The sequence below is a fragment of the Triturus cristatus genome, chromosome 1_2 (genome assembly GCF_964204655.1).
Source record: "Triturus cristatus chromosome 1_2, aTriCri1.1, whole genome shotgun sequence".
NCBI classification, from domain to species: Eukaryota; Metazoa; Chordata; class Amphibia; order Caudata; family Salamandridae; genus Triturus; species Triturus cristatus.
This window is the reverse complement of record NC_140580.1, coordinates 593,262,312-593,276,697: the sequence shown is the minus strand read 5'-3', so window position 1 is coordinate 593,276,697 and position 14,386 is coordinate 593,262,312. Positions and strand designations below refer to the sequence as shown.

General features: G+C 41.1%; 1 protein-coding gene across 2 annotated transcripts in view; it reads left to right on the top strand.

Annotated features, from left to right (window-relative positions):
• Window positions 1-14,386, top strand: part of UNC5B (unc-5 netrin receptor B) — a 331,662-nt gene that overhangs the window by 295,988 nt on the left and 21,288 nt on the right. For both annotated transcript variants that reach the window (XM_085607093.1, XM_085607100.1), the window contains 3 exons: window positions 1,888-1,975; window positions 7,003-7,171; window positions 10,914-11,147. In XM_085607093.1, coding sequence (XP_085463219.1) covers window positions 1,888-1,975; window positions 7,003-7,171; window positions 10,914-11,147 — 491 coding nt within the window. The remainder of the gene's footprint in view (window positions 1-1,887; window positions 1,976-7,002; window positions 7,172-10,913; window positions 11,148-14,386) is intronic.

Sequence of the window (14,386 nt, the reverse complement as noted above, 5' to 3'; positions counted from 1 at the left end):
TCATTCAGTCAAACATAATCATCCAGATTCGCTATAACTAGTCTATCATACTAGTCCATCCATCCGTCAACTTTATTCGATTTTTAAATAAAAATCATAGAAATATACGAACAATACATAATACTATATACTAAAAGTAAAAAACATATAATTTTTAAAACTACAACATTCTCCATCAGGTACAAAATGCCTGGAATGCATAACAAAAACGAACATCTTCTAAAATCACGCAGTGATAAAAGGAAAACTCCAATAAATGCAACCAGATAAATTCAAATGCATAAAAAAAAACAAGAAATATGTAGAGCAAACAGAAGTCTTATCAACACAATCTCTGAACCCCTGAGATAATTTATGCCACATAAAATCATATAGGGGCCAATTACGGTGTCAGGCGGACTTGCCGACACCGCCTCGTAAATGGGACCGACCAACCTCCGGTCTCAAATGCCTGATTAGGATGCGAATGAACACTTTAGTTGCATTCCAATATTTCCCTATATTAACAAGTGTTAGGGCCGTAAACTGGCCGTAGTACATGCCCCCATATAGAAATGGGAGGTGGTGTTAATCCCTGCACCCCGTGTCTGGTATTTCAAAGTGCCTGCCACGGGGTGCAGGGATTAACCCTGCACACAAGGGGGCCCTGCTAGGGGCCCCCAAATATGCTTTCATACATGGTTTCCATGTTGGAAAGGCCAACATGGAAATCATGCTGGAAACCGTGCATCTTAATCCCAGTGGAGGAAAGACCGCCCTTTGGGATTACGGGCTGGCCTCCGACTGGCCGACGGTCTTGTTGAGCTCGTTGGAAGCCAGCCGAAATGACCGGTCGGTTTCAATTTCAACCGGCTGATTCAAAATCAGGGGTCAGAATTGAAACCAACGATGGCGGTTGGAGACTTTCCGACCGCCGTTGTAATAAGCCCCATAATGAGCGTTGCTAAAAGCTGCAAGAATAAAAGTGCTGGTCTTGCCTTTCTAAGATTCACGGACAACAGGAGCGGCCTTATGAATTAGTAATGAAGAGCATTAAATCTCGGGCAAATAAAAGCAATGTGCAACATATCACATACTGAAATATTGTCACACTCGCACACAGGGGTTGGACTTTTTGAACCACCTTCTGTTTGGATGCAACAGCTTGTGAAACATGCCCAGACAATGGTGGCTAGACATCTAGTTGAGATAGGGTTCCAACCCACTTACCGACTTCACCAAGAAATACTGTTGTATAGAAATCTTTGTGGAGACGGAAGCCTCACGACCAGCTGCCATCCTTAGAGAAAAAGCCTGCTTCAACCAGACAGTGTCATCTTTAACAACACTGCCATGGAAGAGCTCTGGTCTACTCAGCTCTTTCAAATTGAACATGATGTATTAGAGCCATGGGATATGCAGCATATTATCCATGCCCATGCAGTCGTCAGTCATTAACTTGTTTAGCTTTAGCTCATCCTTCAGCCGAATAGTGAGCCAAAGCAAAAAGGGGCGAAGGCTTATGACGTCTGAAATATAACCCAGTCCTAACTCTTCAAGAACAATCTCAGAGGGGATCCCATGTGTATCATACTGTTCAGTCAGATCTTTGGTTGTCATTTGAAACTGACCAATAACTTTGACTTCTCCTCTGACATCCAAATCCTGAAATCCTGATTGACTGAGGTCAAAACTCATTTGTGGTGGCACGTTGTATTTTGTGAATGAAAGGGATATAAACTGTGTATTAAAGCGATGTAAGATTTGTATTTACATTCTACCATACAAGTCTGTTGCCCTAATCCCTCCATATCTGTGAGTTTGTATGTGACCTGTGTCATCCGCATGTAATGACACTCTTGTTAGAAAAAGATTTTATTTTCATTACCTTTGTCATTCTGTTCTTAGGCGTGAGCCTCCTGGTGCCACATGGAGCGATACCACAAGGGAAGTACTACGAAATGTACTTGATGATACACAAGCGGGAAACCACGATGTAAGTGATAATGAGGTTGCACTGCCGTTTTGAGTGCCGATAGCTGTTAAAGAGATGTCCTACTCTTCATGCCGTAAGGTTTCTTGGGCTGTTTAGGTGTTGTGCGTTCCAGCTGGTATAATCTCTGACTAACTTTACCTGTGTCCAGTAATTATGGGATGTGTACCAGTCGATCTTCTGATGCCTTTTAAAAAAAATAATATAGTCAAAAGTTTTGATTACATGGTTTTCGGTTCACTGCAATGACCAAACATCACAACAAAATGATTTTGAATGTAGATCAGATGACGTCAGTGGTCTTTTATTCGCTTCTGTGAACACATTCTTGAAAGATAGGTCCGAACTAACAATGGTCTTGTGGAAAAAATGAAATTTGTCCTCAAAGATTACACCTCAGATTGGGACATATATCTGGAAATTGTGGGATCTAAAACACCCATGTACTGCTCACAGGAATATATGAAAGTCCTAGATTTCCAGAAGGTATCAAAATACTCAAAATGTACACTTGAAAGAATTCTACCACATGCAAAGTTTATTTTAGACAAACCTAACGCAAAAACAGTATTGCAAGCTGAACTTTGGGCTGTTCTCCTCCCCCACCCAGTAATTTTGCTAACTCTGAATTTCAAAAGAAAATGGTTTTCAGGGTGTATAACTATCTGTGAGAGGTATTCACATACCAATAAATGTTTATGTTTGCTGAATTTCAGCTAAGTTTATATTTTCCTCACCCAGGAACAACCGCAATGCTGTCCATAGATCTGAACCACAGCAGCAACCCTGCCATTAAAGGAGAATATTTGCCCTTTTAGGACCTTCAACTGTGAAACATCACCGACCCTAATCATTATCTCTGGATTGGATCTTACATCCACCGAAAAGTCAAACTGTGAACCTAGGTTCAGACTCAATACTGACTGGCTCTATTTCAGGAAAAGCCTGAAGACTCAACTACCCAGATCATATTTCAGAGGCTAGAATTTATGCCTATTATTCACTCTTGCTGAATTCATTCAACTGTCTATTTATTCCTTATTTTTAATATAGTGCTTTCTTGTTCCTTGTGAAGTGCTCCGCCGCTAAATGGCTAGGTCAACAGTATATTAATACCCAAATGAATAAAACTGGAGACTGCAAAATGGATTTGCAATCAGTCCCTTAAGAAATCGTAGCTCGCTGTGTGTATTGCCTCAAATTCAGTTTACATGTACTGCTTTCATCATTCCCCTGCTAATCTCTACTGATTTAAAGCTTTTCACAAGCAAGGCATGTATAAGTATCAGACGAGTAGTACTTTTGTCCTCCAAATGCTTTCAAGCTTAATGCAAATAAGCTTGCAAGTGCACATTTCTTCTCGCTCAGAGGTGCACAGACTTGTTTTTGCATTATTTGCTAAGTCGTACCTTTTGGGGTATTCACATACATTTTGGATGTAATTTCCTACCCAGTAAAGCCCTGCTAATTTACTCATGTAAAAGACTATAGTAAGTGGTTTCAGTTGTTGAGAAAGAAAAGGGTCACACAGATTTATGATGAGGGTAAATTTAGGCAAATCGAAGGCAAAAAACGATGATACATACATTTACACATTTTTGTAAACCAGTCTGTAAATCATTTTTCATTTGCTACAATACATGCATTTTGTCTTTTTTATTCACTGGAGTGGAAATACATGGGGATAACCATTTTATGTTCATTGATGCGGAGCCATATGTTCAATTCATTGCATTTAATTCTCCTGACTTCTTGCATTTGTGTGTTCATTGCCATGGATGCATAGTTACTTCCGTGTTTTTTTAAATCATGATACAGGCACACATAGTGAGTTTGTGCTTATGATACAGTGCAGGTCTTGTCTTCAGCAGTTTCCCAGCCTGCATTCCAGCAGCTCTGAACTTTGCACTAAGACTGGGGTGGGACTATGTCTTCCAGTCTTCCTAGCGGTAAGGCGGGGCCAGAGAGTGGGACATTGCACTCACAAGCGCATTCAGGATCCCGCAGCACGGGACATGCGCGGGTCACGCCCTGGTGTTTGCCCAGGCCAAGACGGGCCTGTCTGCCCCTGTCCGTGGCCGTTTAAGGCTCGACTGGGCCCACTCTCTGTTGAGGACTTTTTCTTTGCACTAGTACTTTGATTGCGGTAGGTGAGTGCCTCAATATTTATAAATCTTGCGCAAACGTAAAGCCTCTGGATGTACCACAGAGAATAAGAAGTATAGATACTATGCTTGAGCGAGCCATGTGGATTGCCACAAATGAGGTTGAAGATTATCTATGGAGCAAGGGAGGGGGCCTGATGAGGCAGTTCGTGGCACCAGTATGCCTGTGGGTGAATCATGTGGTTTCACAGTGAAAGGAACATCTTGGACTGATGGTGAGATATGCATTTCCAGCTGTAAAAATGCAGACAGCAGCCCCATTGCTGCTCAGGACAATTCAAGTGTTTGCCAGGTACCACCCAGTCCAACAAGTGTAAACTTGCCTCAAGAACCGGTCGTCAAACGTAAAAAGATTAGTAGATGCGCAGCCCGGCTGAAACTACAAACATACCAAACCAAACCCGGCAAGGGGGTGGATCCAATAAACCTGGGACTACCAAGCATTGAAGAGATATGCAAAAGAAATTTGCATTTTTACATGAGCAACTCAGCCCAATTAAGGAGCGATTGACTGTCATGGAGGCCCAGTTAGCAAGTCTAACTAAGTCCTATGCCATGGTTGGCAGACAAAATAACTTTAGTGATGGCACAAATGTGTGTGCTTGTTGTCATGAGTATCATTAGAGTGTGGTGAGAAATCCCACTTCGACAGCTGTAGTAACACGGAATGCCCATCATACCAATCAGTTACAATCTCTGCACCACCAGTTTCATTCCTACTGAACAAGCTGCAGGGGCTTCAAGTACAGGCACTTATATTGACTCTTTGTTGAAACCAACGAATGTGCAGGGCCGCAGGGTCCCAGTAAGTAAGGAAAAAAGAGGCATGGATTCCAACCCCATCAATACGACCCTCAATGTACCTCCAGCGGCTTGCCCTTATGTGTTGATATTGGCAATAGTGCCTCCTTTAAAGCATAATCAAACAGACACCTGGGAGCAGCTGCACGACAGGGTCATTCACTGGCTTAGTATCCATTAAAACTTTAATGCTACAGAGTGTCACAAAATCTTAATGTTGCGCAGGGTCCGTTGGGTAGGACCATCATTAAAAAACATAACGGGAGACTGCATTGTTGTGAATTTTAGACATCCAAGCTATTAAGATCATTTATGGAGGGTTTCTCCGCTAAGACAGGCATTATTACACTACCTGTGGGGTATTATTACAAACCCCCCAAGCAGGCAATGTGTCTGCCTTTATTTGGTTGCCAGTCTCAGCCAAAATGGGGTTTGGAATGTAACAATTGGTATGCAGTCCTATCAGTGCTTACTGACATTGAATGACGGTGTGTCCAGGTCGTTTTTGAAGAATGCTTTTGTCAACTGAGACTGTGGTCGTGCCTGAACGCCCAGTTTTAAGTTGGCCTAATTTTACCCCCTATAAAAATGGCCCCTCTATGACAATTTTAAGCTGAAACATTGCAGGCCTTCTCTCCAAGTTACATCTCTCAGAGTGGCAATTATTTATAAGAAGTTATGATATCCTGCAGTTGCAGGAAACTTGGGATCCTAACCATATTGCATTTGACGGGCCCCTATGTTTTAATATACTGCACCCTCTAACTCATTCTGGCCTTGCATCGCTCCATGTACCCCATTGCTGGAGTGTAGCAAACTGTGCAGAGTCCAGGCAATAGGGATACATGCCAACTACGGACGGTATTCTGGCTCCCACAGGGTCGTATTCTTCAGGGTTCAGCTGCGGCAGTGTAGTGGGGACCTGAAGAAAGGGATCCACGCCAGAGACTGTCAAGGAGAAGCTGATATGCACCCCAGATCCAAAGTTTTCGACCACTCGAGGCAGGCAGTCAGACCATGATGGTCCGGTCGTCCGAAGCACACATTGTAATCCGGATTGCGATCATAGATCCCTGTACTGCCCTATGTATGCTGTTTTTCCTCCGACCTCCATTTTGGCATTCAGAGAAAGGCTGTTGGAGTTGGCTGACTTTCAGTGGTCAGTCTGGAGTGAAGGATGCATGCACCGTAATCCGATGGTCACCCTTACTGCTTTAGACGAGACCACAGCAGTCGAATAAGCTCCGACAGGACCGCGGAAGTCGGTCCGACCGACATCGTAATCAGGCCCTAAGTGTGGAAACATCAAAACCCAATATTGTAGCTTACTTGCATTTGAACCCTGAAAATTCTCCCACTAGCTAGCTCTTTAATATTAGAGGGCGATGGGAACACTCATTACTATTTCGTTTTAGGTCAGGCATAATTTAAAATACTTACTCTGCTTCCCATTAGGCTACCAGTGGAATCTTGAATCTAGACTGTGGCTGTGTAACAACATCTCTAGAAAATCATTGTAAAATTTTATCCTTTTTGCAGTTTTTATAAGGTTCACTAAAATGTTTTTAATTTCTTTTATGAAATCCAGAAACCTTAGGCAATGTGTTCAAGGCTATCATTTCTTCCACAGCTATCCAATGCTGAAACATGTTTTATGTAAGTTCTTGCTGCAGTGCGATCTCGGGGCACAATGCACTTTGATTGAACATGTTTTTATTGATCTTTCTTTTATATATTTGTATTTTGATAAATGATGTGCTATTACATTTGTATTTTCGCCAGTTAATGAAAAACGTCATGGAGTACCTGGATATGTAATGTTTGTTTTTATCACACTTATGCACTTTTATGGCTGCTTTTGCAAATGGATAAAGTTATTTTGACTGACAATACAGTGCAGTGAATGTACACAGCTAATGAACATGAATATCAAACTGAAATACTGGGAAAGTTATATAAAAAATACCAGAACTCTGGCGCCTTTTTGACTAGTGCAGTTTGTGCCACCGTATGTGACCACTGGTAACACTGATTAACTGCCCTTTTTTCCCCTCTTCTCTCTAGTTTACCTTCGGAGGGGACACAAACAGTTCTAAGCCCCATAGTTTCCTGTGGTCCCATGGGCCAGCTGTTGTGTCGTCCAGTTATTCTCACCATTCCTCACTGCGCAGATGTAGCCTCCTCAGACTGGATTTTCCAGCTTAAGACGCAATCTCAGCAAGGGACCTGGGAGGTGAGAAGACATGTCCTCAAACTATTCTGCTGCAAAATAATGTGAAAAAACTGAGTGTGAAATGTTATATTAGAGCAGAAACATCTTAGACTGGATAACTGTGTTAGAACCTAAAAAAAGAAGTGGGGGGACGCTGACGTCACAACAGGAAGTGAGAGGCCAAAGAGTGAATGTGTGGCTCCATTTGCTCCAGTTATCGAGCTCCCGGTAAAATAAGTGGGGGGACGCCGTCGACCCGTGTGGTACCCCGACTCGAGCCCTGATTCCCACCATGTACCACTGCCAGATGAATGATGCAAGCGCGCCCTCGGAATGCCCTTAGCTAGTCCAGACTTGGTCTCACCAAGTAAGCAATTTTTTAGCCACTGAAATAAAAGTCTTGGAAGTAAATGAACCTGAAGCTCCTCCTCCTCCATTCAGCCCAACCATGTATCATTAAGTCCATCTTGATACCCTTTCAACAGGAGATATCACTATATTTGATCATGCATGTTAGGACCACAGGTTCTGATTACAGTATGACAATCATAAATTTGAAAATAGTGAGGGAAACTGAAATAAAATATAATCACATTCAGCGGTAGGATGGCGATTAGGTAAAGAGAGCGTAAATGTGGTCACAGGATGTGGCTCTTTCTTAGCCTTCCATTAGCTTCTGCGATGAGGAGGAAGCTTGCCAGTGCTTAATTTGAGCCGGTGCTTTCCGGTGCTCAGCACCTGCACTTATTCATCAGCGCCGGCGCTTGAGCACTAGTTAAGGACAAATTCATTTTTGGTGAGCACAGGGACATTAAGTGATTCGTCCAGAATCACAGCAGGTTGAGCCCACCCCGAGGTTCGAAGCTGGTTGCCCAGTTCTGAGGTCGGCAGCTTGGCCATTACGCTACATCTCCTACCCTCTTGTAGTGTTTGTTGGTTCTCTGTTAGCCAGTGACAACCGGGGAAATGGGCTGGTCAAAGCTGGCTCGTGATGGGAGCCCCGGCACTTCTTATTTTACAAATTAACCACTGAAGCTTGCTGATTCTTCCCACAGGAGGTTTGATGCCTTATTCTTGGTGGTCAATCAGACTGCTCCTGTGTTGAGATCCCGAGGCGAGAATGCGCTTCAGCTAGCTGATATTCAGAGCCTATTTAGCCTACTGGTGACTGCTGAAAGCAGAGTTTGTAACAGCATATGTCTCACCAGGACATCCGAGATGTTGCAGGGAGCTGCAACGGCAATGGTGCTGAATTTGAGTCAAAAACTTGCATTTTAGCTATTTGAGAGATTGTCAACCAGAATAGCTGTGCACAAATGGGGTCTATTTGTTCCACTTATCTTTGTACCATAAATAGTGCAGACACATTTTCCATCAGCTCGAAAGGTCTAATTTGATATGTTGTAGGGTCAAACTGTACTTAGATGGCCTTGAGAAGCAGCACCTCAGCGGGGCCACCAGAGGATGATTGGAGAGCCGATGAAGCAAAACACAATTCAACTGGCAGGACCATTAGTTAGACACTAATTGAAGAGAGGAGAACGCAGTTCTCCAGTATTTGGACGAAATATCTAGTCATAAATATCGAATGACCCTAATATCGTGTCACAGAAATACCGTGATGCAGAAATATCATTTACAATAATATAGTTGTAAAAAATGTTGTTTTATAATTACCTTTGTTTTAAATAATATTTTAATTGTATATATTATATATTGTTTGAATAATTGTTGTACATTTTTAAATATAGTTATTTATAAATCAAATTTTTAATAGTAATTTATAGTGTTGTAGCGGGTTGTGAGGTTTGTAGGGGTACAGGATGGGAAGTTAAATAAGTATATTTTAATAATTAATTTGCAATTAATATTACTTATTTAATTGATAATTATGTAAATTGTCTAAATCTTTTTTATTATATTTTCGATGTGGGTTGTTTAGTATGTAAGGGATAGGGTGGGAAGTTAATTAAGTAGCAATTTATCAATAATTATTATATATATATAAAATGTTAATATTAATAGTTTAATATGTTTGTTCAATTAATACATATTTTAAAATGCGGTATTTGTTTGAAGTGAAGAACTTTCCCTACTGATGTACAGACTGGAGTGGCAATAGAAAATTTTACCTTTCCTGAATCCAAAGCTTTCCCTACTGATACACACACTGGAGTGGGAATAATATATTTTACCCCTCCTGAGTCCAACGCTTTTCCTACTGTTGCACCAAATGGAGTAGGAAGAGTACATTTTACCCCTCCTGTGTCCAACGCTTTCCCTACTGTTGCACTGATTGGTTTGGGAATAGCAAACCTTACACCTCCTAGGTAAAATGCTTTCCCTACTGTTGCACAGACTGGAGTGGGAATAGTACATTTTACCCCTCTGCAGTCCACCGCTTTCCTTACTGTGGCACAGACTTGAGTGGTAATAGTACATTTTACCCTTCCTGAGCCCAACGCATTTCCCTACTGTTGCACAGAATGGAGTGTGAATAGTAAATGTTACCCCTCCTAAGTCCAACGCTTTCTCTACTGTTGCACCGTCTGGATTGGGAATAGTAAATGTTCCCCTCCCGAGTCCAATGTTTTCCTGACTGTTGCACAGACTGGAGTGGTAATAGTAAATTTTACCCCTCCGCAGTCTTAACGCGTTCCCTACTGTTGCACAGACTGGAGTGGAAATAGTAAATGTTACCCCTCCACAGTCCAACGCTTTCCCTACTGTTGCACAGACTGAATTGGGAATGGTATATTTATTATTTGTAAAATGCAATCGTTTTGTTAATATTGTTTAAATATATACTATGTGTTTGTGTATCTAATTTTATATTTTGTATATATAGCAATGTATATTATGTTAAAGATATTTTTAATAAAACATATTTTTTTCTATAGTTTACTTTTTATTTATAATTACATTGGCAATGCTTTTAAAGTTTTTCCAGTTTATTTGTGTGTGTGTGTATATATATATACATATACTTGCTATATTAGTAAATTAAACGGAATTAGAAAATCATAATATAAAATAAAATGAATATTTGTAAATATAGTTTTACGTTATATATGTGTACATAAACATACACACATATATGCGTTTGTTTAAATAAGTATATGTTTATATATATATTTTCATATTATTTCAACATTTAATTAACATATTAATGTTACAAGTAGAAATATTTAATATTTCCTATTTTCAACTGTATATATATATTAAAAAAATGATATTTTTGTATATATCTTTTCGATATTAGTGTAAAACGATATTTTCTTTCAATATAATTATACTTACCTTTATCTGTATTGAAAAACGATATTTTTGTGATAAATATTTTCGGCACAATATTTTTGTAGCACGATATTTACGGTCTCGAAATTATGTCAGTGAACCCAGTTCTCCTAACTCCTCAGTTGATTATGTATTAGCTAGACCACTTATTCCCACCTCATAGCTTTTGATTTTTTTTTCAATGTAGTGAACCTGGCAAGTGTGAACCTGGCCATAGAGGGCAGCAGAGCACTAGAACGAACTGTAACAGTGGGGGAAAGTAATACAGCTGGATGCTGGCCGCTACCAATGGCACACTTATAGACCCACCTCACAGCCGCCACTATGTTAAAATTGTGATGTCATGTTACAGAGAATCCTGTATGTGTCCATGTCCCAAACTAGATACTGCAGTGAGAAACAGCATCTGAAGTCATAAAAAATGCCATTTGTGTATGCACTCCTAACCCTGTTTCTTTCCCATCAGGAAGTTGTCACCTTGGAAGAAGAGACGCTAAACACTCCGTGTTACTGCCAACTGGAGTCCCATTCCTGCCACATCCTGCTTGACCAATTGGGCACCTACTCCTTTGTTGGAGAGTCATACTCTCGATCAGCCATAAAGCGGCTCCAGCTGGCCATCTTTGCGCCATCCCTTTGCACATCGCTGGAGTACAACCTCAAAGTCTACTGCTTGGAGGACACGCCCGAAGCACTGAAGGTAACATAGTTTAAGTCTTTAGGATTCCGGTTTTCCTCTCTTGATACATTTTTTTGTCTTTTTAGATTACAATGCCACAAATTAGGACAAACACGCTATCAAGCTTTCATTTTCCAAGAAACAAAGACATAAGACTGTGACTTTTAATCACTATCATACTGGAGCAGTTTTGCTCGATATTCTACAGAGATAGCCATGCTCCAGCCTCGTTCCCACTAGTAAGTGTGACATTAAATCACATGATTACCTGGGGAGCTGTAAAAGAATATGTGAGCAAAGCGAAACACGTACCTTACATACAGTATTATAACTTTTCATGGATTCCCAGCTCCAGTCCCGGCCTTTAATGTTTACATGCAGGCAAAAGCCTAAATCAGAGCTGTTTTATCATGGTATCAGAAACCAGGACTAATCTTAGGGTGGGGACTTATGACTGCTTTTACAGTGATGCTCATCTCTAGACATACAGACAGTAGAACATAGGTATATGTGTTTTTGATTTATAATGAAGAGTTTGAATTCAGTGCACATTCCCCCGTAGTAGGCTAAACAAGTTAATATATGGAGAAGGTAGCATTTAACCCTGTGGCCACTTAAGGCGCCCGTTTCTAATTATTGCCATTGAATGTATTTGCTCAATGTAGATATATATACACCTTGTATGCTACTGCAGACATAATGTAAAAAATACCATCTAGGTGGTTTGTGCAACTGAAAAGAATACAAGGTGGAAATATAGAAAACAATCCCTTATACTCTCAGTAACTGTGTGTAACAGAAGAAAATGCCCCCTGAAACCTGTCTTAGAGACTCGGATCAACACTCTGGGTATCAAGATTGCCCATCAAATGGTGCTGTGTTTTGATGGGTTGATGAAAGTGTGGAGAAATAGTGCCCAGTTTGCGAAATCAAATGGCGCCTGTAATCAAATGGCGAGCTTTTTCTGACTAAAATCATGAAGATTTATAACATACTTGATTGTATTAATTCAGAGCCTCCTACTCCTTTCCCAAGGGATATTGTTGCATTATCATCTCCTAGGGTGGCCTGTAGAATTGTGGGAATGTAATGTGTATTGTTGGAAGATGTGTGGGGAATGTTCCAGGATTGGCAGTTGCTGCTGGATGGGGGAGTTGGAGGATGCATCTCTGTACCTGAATAATAAAGCACATCTTACTCACCTAACTGGATGTCCTGGTTTTAATAGGTATCCCTCCCGATCCAAGCCTATCAGAGATTATGACACCCAGAAGGAGTCCGCTAGCATCCCTCTCCTGCTTTTCTCTCCTCGCTCCTGAACAGATGGAGTCTTATCTTCTTGGCATGAAACCTGGCTCTCATTTCAAATCCTGTCCACCGCTCCCCCCCCCCCCAAAAAAAATAAAAAAATCTATAGCTTGGAGCCAATTCCATTGCTTTACATCTTACAGCTACCTTGAATAAAGCTATCATGAAAGGACACAATCCACAATTGTGGAAAAGAGCAGCTGTTAAGCCACAACTTAAAAAATATAATCAAGACCCTACTGAGTTATACAATTATTGGTCTATTTCCTTCCTGCCTAACCCTGCTAAAATCTGGCGAGCACCTGAACTCCCAGCTGATGGCTTATTTGGAACAACATGAACTGCTCGATGCCTCTCAGTCTGGTTTCAGGAGTAACCATGAGACCAAAACCTCATTGGTGTCTGCAGTGAACGATCTCAGAACCATGGTTGATACAGGTCAGGCTGCGGCACGGATCCTTTTAGATTTGTCCGCAGCCTTTAACACCATCTCTCCAACTCTGCTTGTGGGTAAGCTGAAGGAATTGGGGGTCAAAGAGTTATCTCTGAAGCTCTTAACATCATTGCTCAGCAAGTCACAGATGGTAATGGTAGATCAATTTTGCTCTGAGTCCATCGGCTTGTAGGGTTCCCCAGGACTCCTCTTTAAGCCCTACATTATTCAATCTTTACATCTCTTCACTAGCTAAGCTCATTAGATCTTTTTGGCAACAAGCTATTTCCTATGTGGATGACACGCAAATAATTGAGTCAATCAGTGAAAATTGGGAGGCAACTGCCACTTATTTTAAGAACTACTTACAAGAAGTAGCCATCTGGATGGGAAAAAAATAATCTCACACTTAACGGAGACAAGACAGAGGTCTTGATCTTCAGTAGTCATCCATCCATTTGGACCAACTCCTGGTTGTTAATATGCCGGGCACTCTACCCACTCCCACAGACTCTGCTAAAAATCTTGGAGTTCTGGTATATAAAAACCTGTCATTTGATCACCAGATCAATCAAACTGCTGCAACCTGTTTCTGGATGATCAGGACTCTCAGGAAGTTGTTTCCTTACACCCCCCTTTCAGCGCATAAGCAAGTTGTTCTGATTTCCTCTGGGCTGGACTACTGCAACGCACTATATTTGGATACCAACAAGACTGCCATAGCCAAGCTGCAGCTGGTTCAAAATGATGTGGTAAGACTGGTCCTTGATATCACCAAATATCAGTCTATGTCGGCTGGGATATTCAAGCTTCTTTTGCTACCTGTGAACAAACGCATTGTCTTTAAAGTGTTTGTATTGTTCACAATGCACTAGAGAACACCGGACTAAGGGAGATCAATGCTATGTTCCGATGGTATATTCCTTCTAGACTACTCTGATCTTCCAACCATGATCTTGTAATCATTCTTGAATTTCGAAAGCCAAGGTGCGGAGGCAGGGCTTTCTCAATGGCTGCTTCCATGCTCTGGAATACTCTCCCCTGCTCCATTTCCGGCCTGCAGGCCCACACTACTTTCCGAAAGGCCTTAAAAACTGGCTCTTCACTCTTTAATAGGGGTCAGGGTAATTATGATCTCTGTATCCATAGTTCTGCTTCTTTTCCCTCCATAGGACTAACCCCATTAGCACCTTGATGCCACCGGGCATTTGATGCGCTTTATAAATCTCTTTCATTTAATTTCATATCTAATCGATGTCATTAAATAGCAGAGTTAAAGAAAGTAAATTAATTTAACCCAGTGATGATATTGTTAGCAAATTAACAGTGTTGTGGAATTTTAGTTTTTTAATGTTCTTTTAAAATCTTTGTCTTGAGACCAGCCCTACTCTTCCACACCATTGTCAGTTGGCCCTACTATCCATAATGAGTGACATTTTGTTACTTGTTCGTAGATCTTAAGTGTAAACAGAGAGCTGTGGTGTGCTGCGGTAACTACGCAGACTGGTACTTGAAGTAT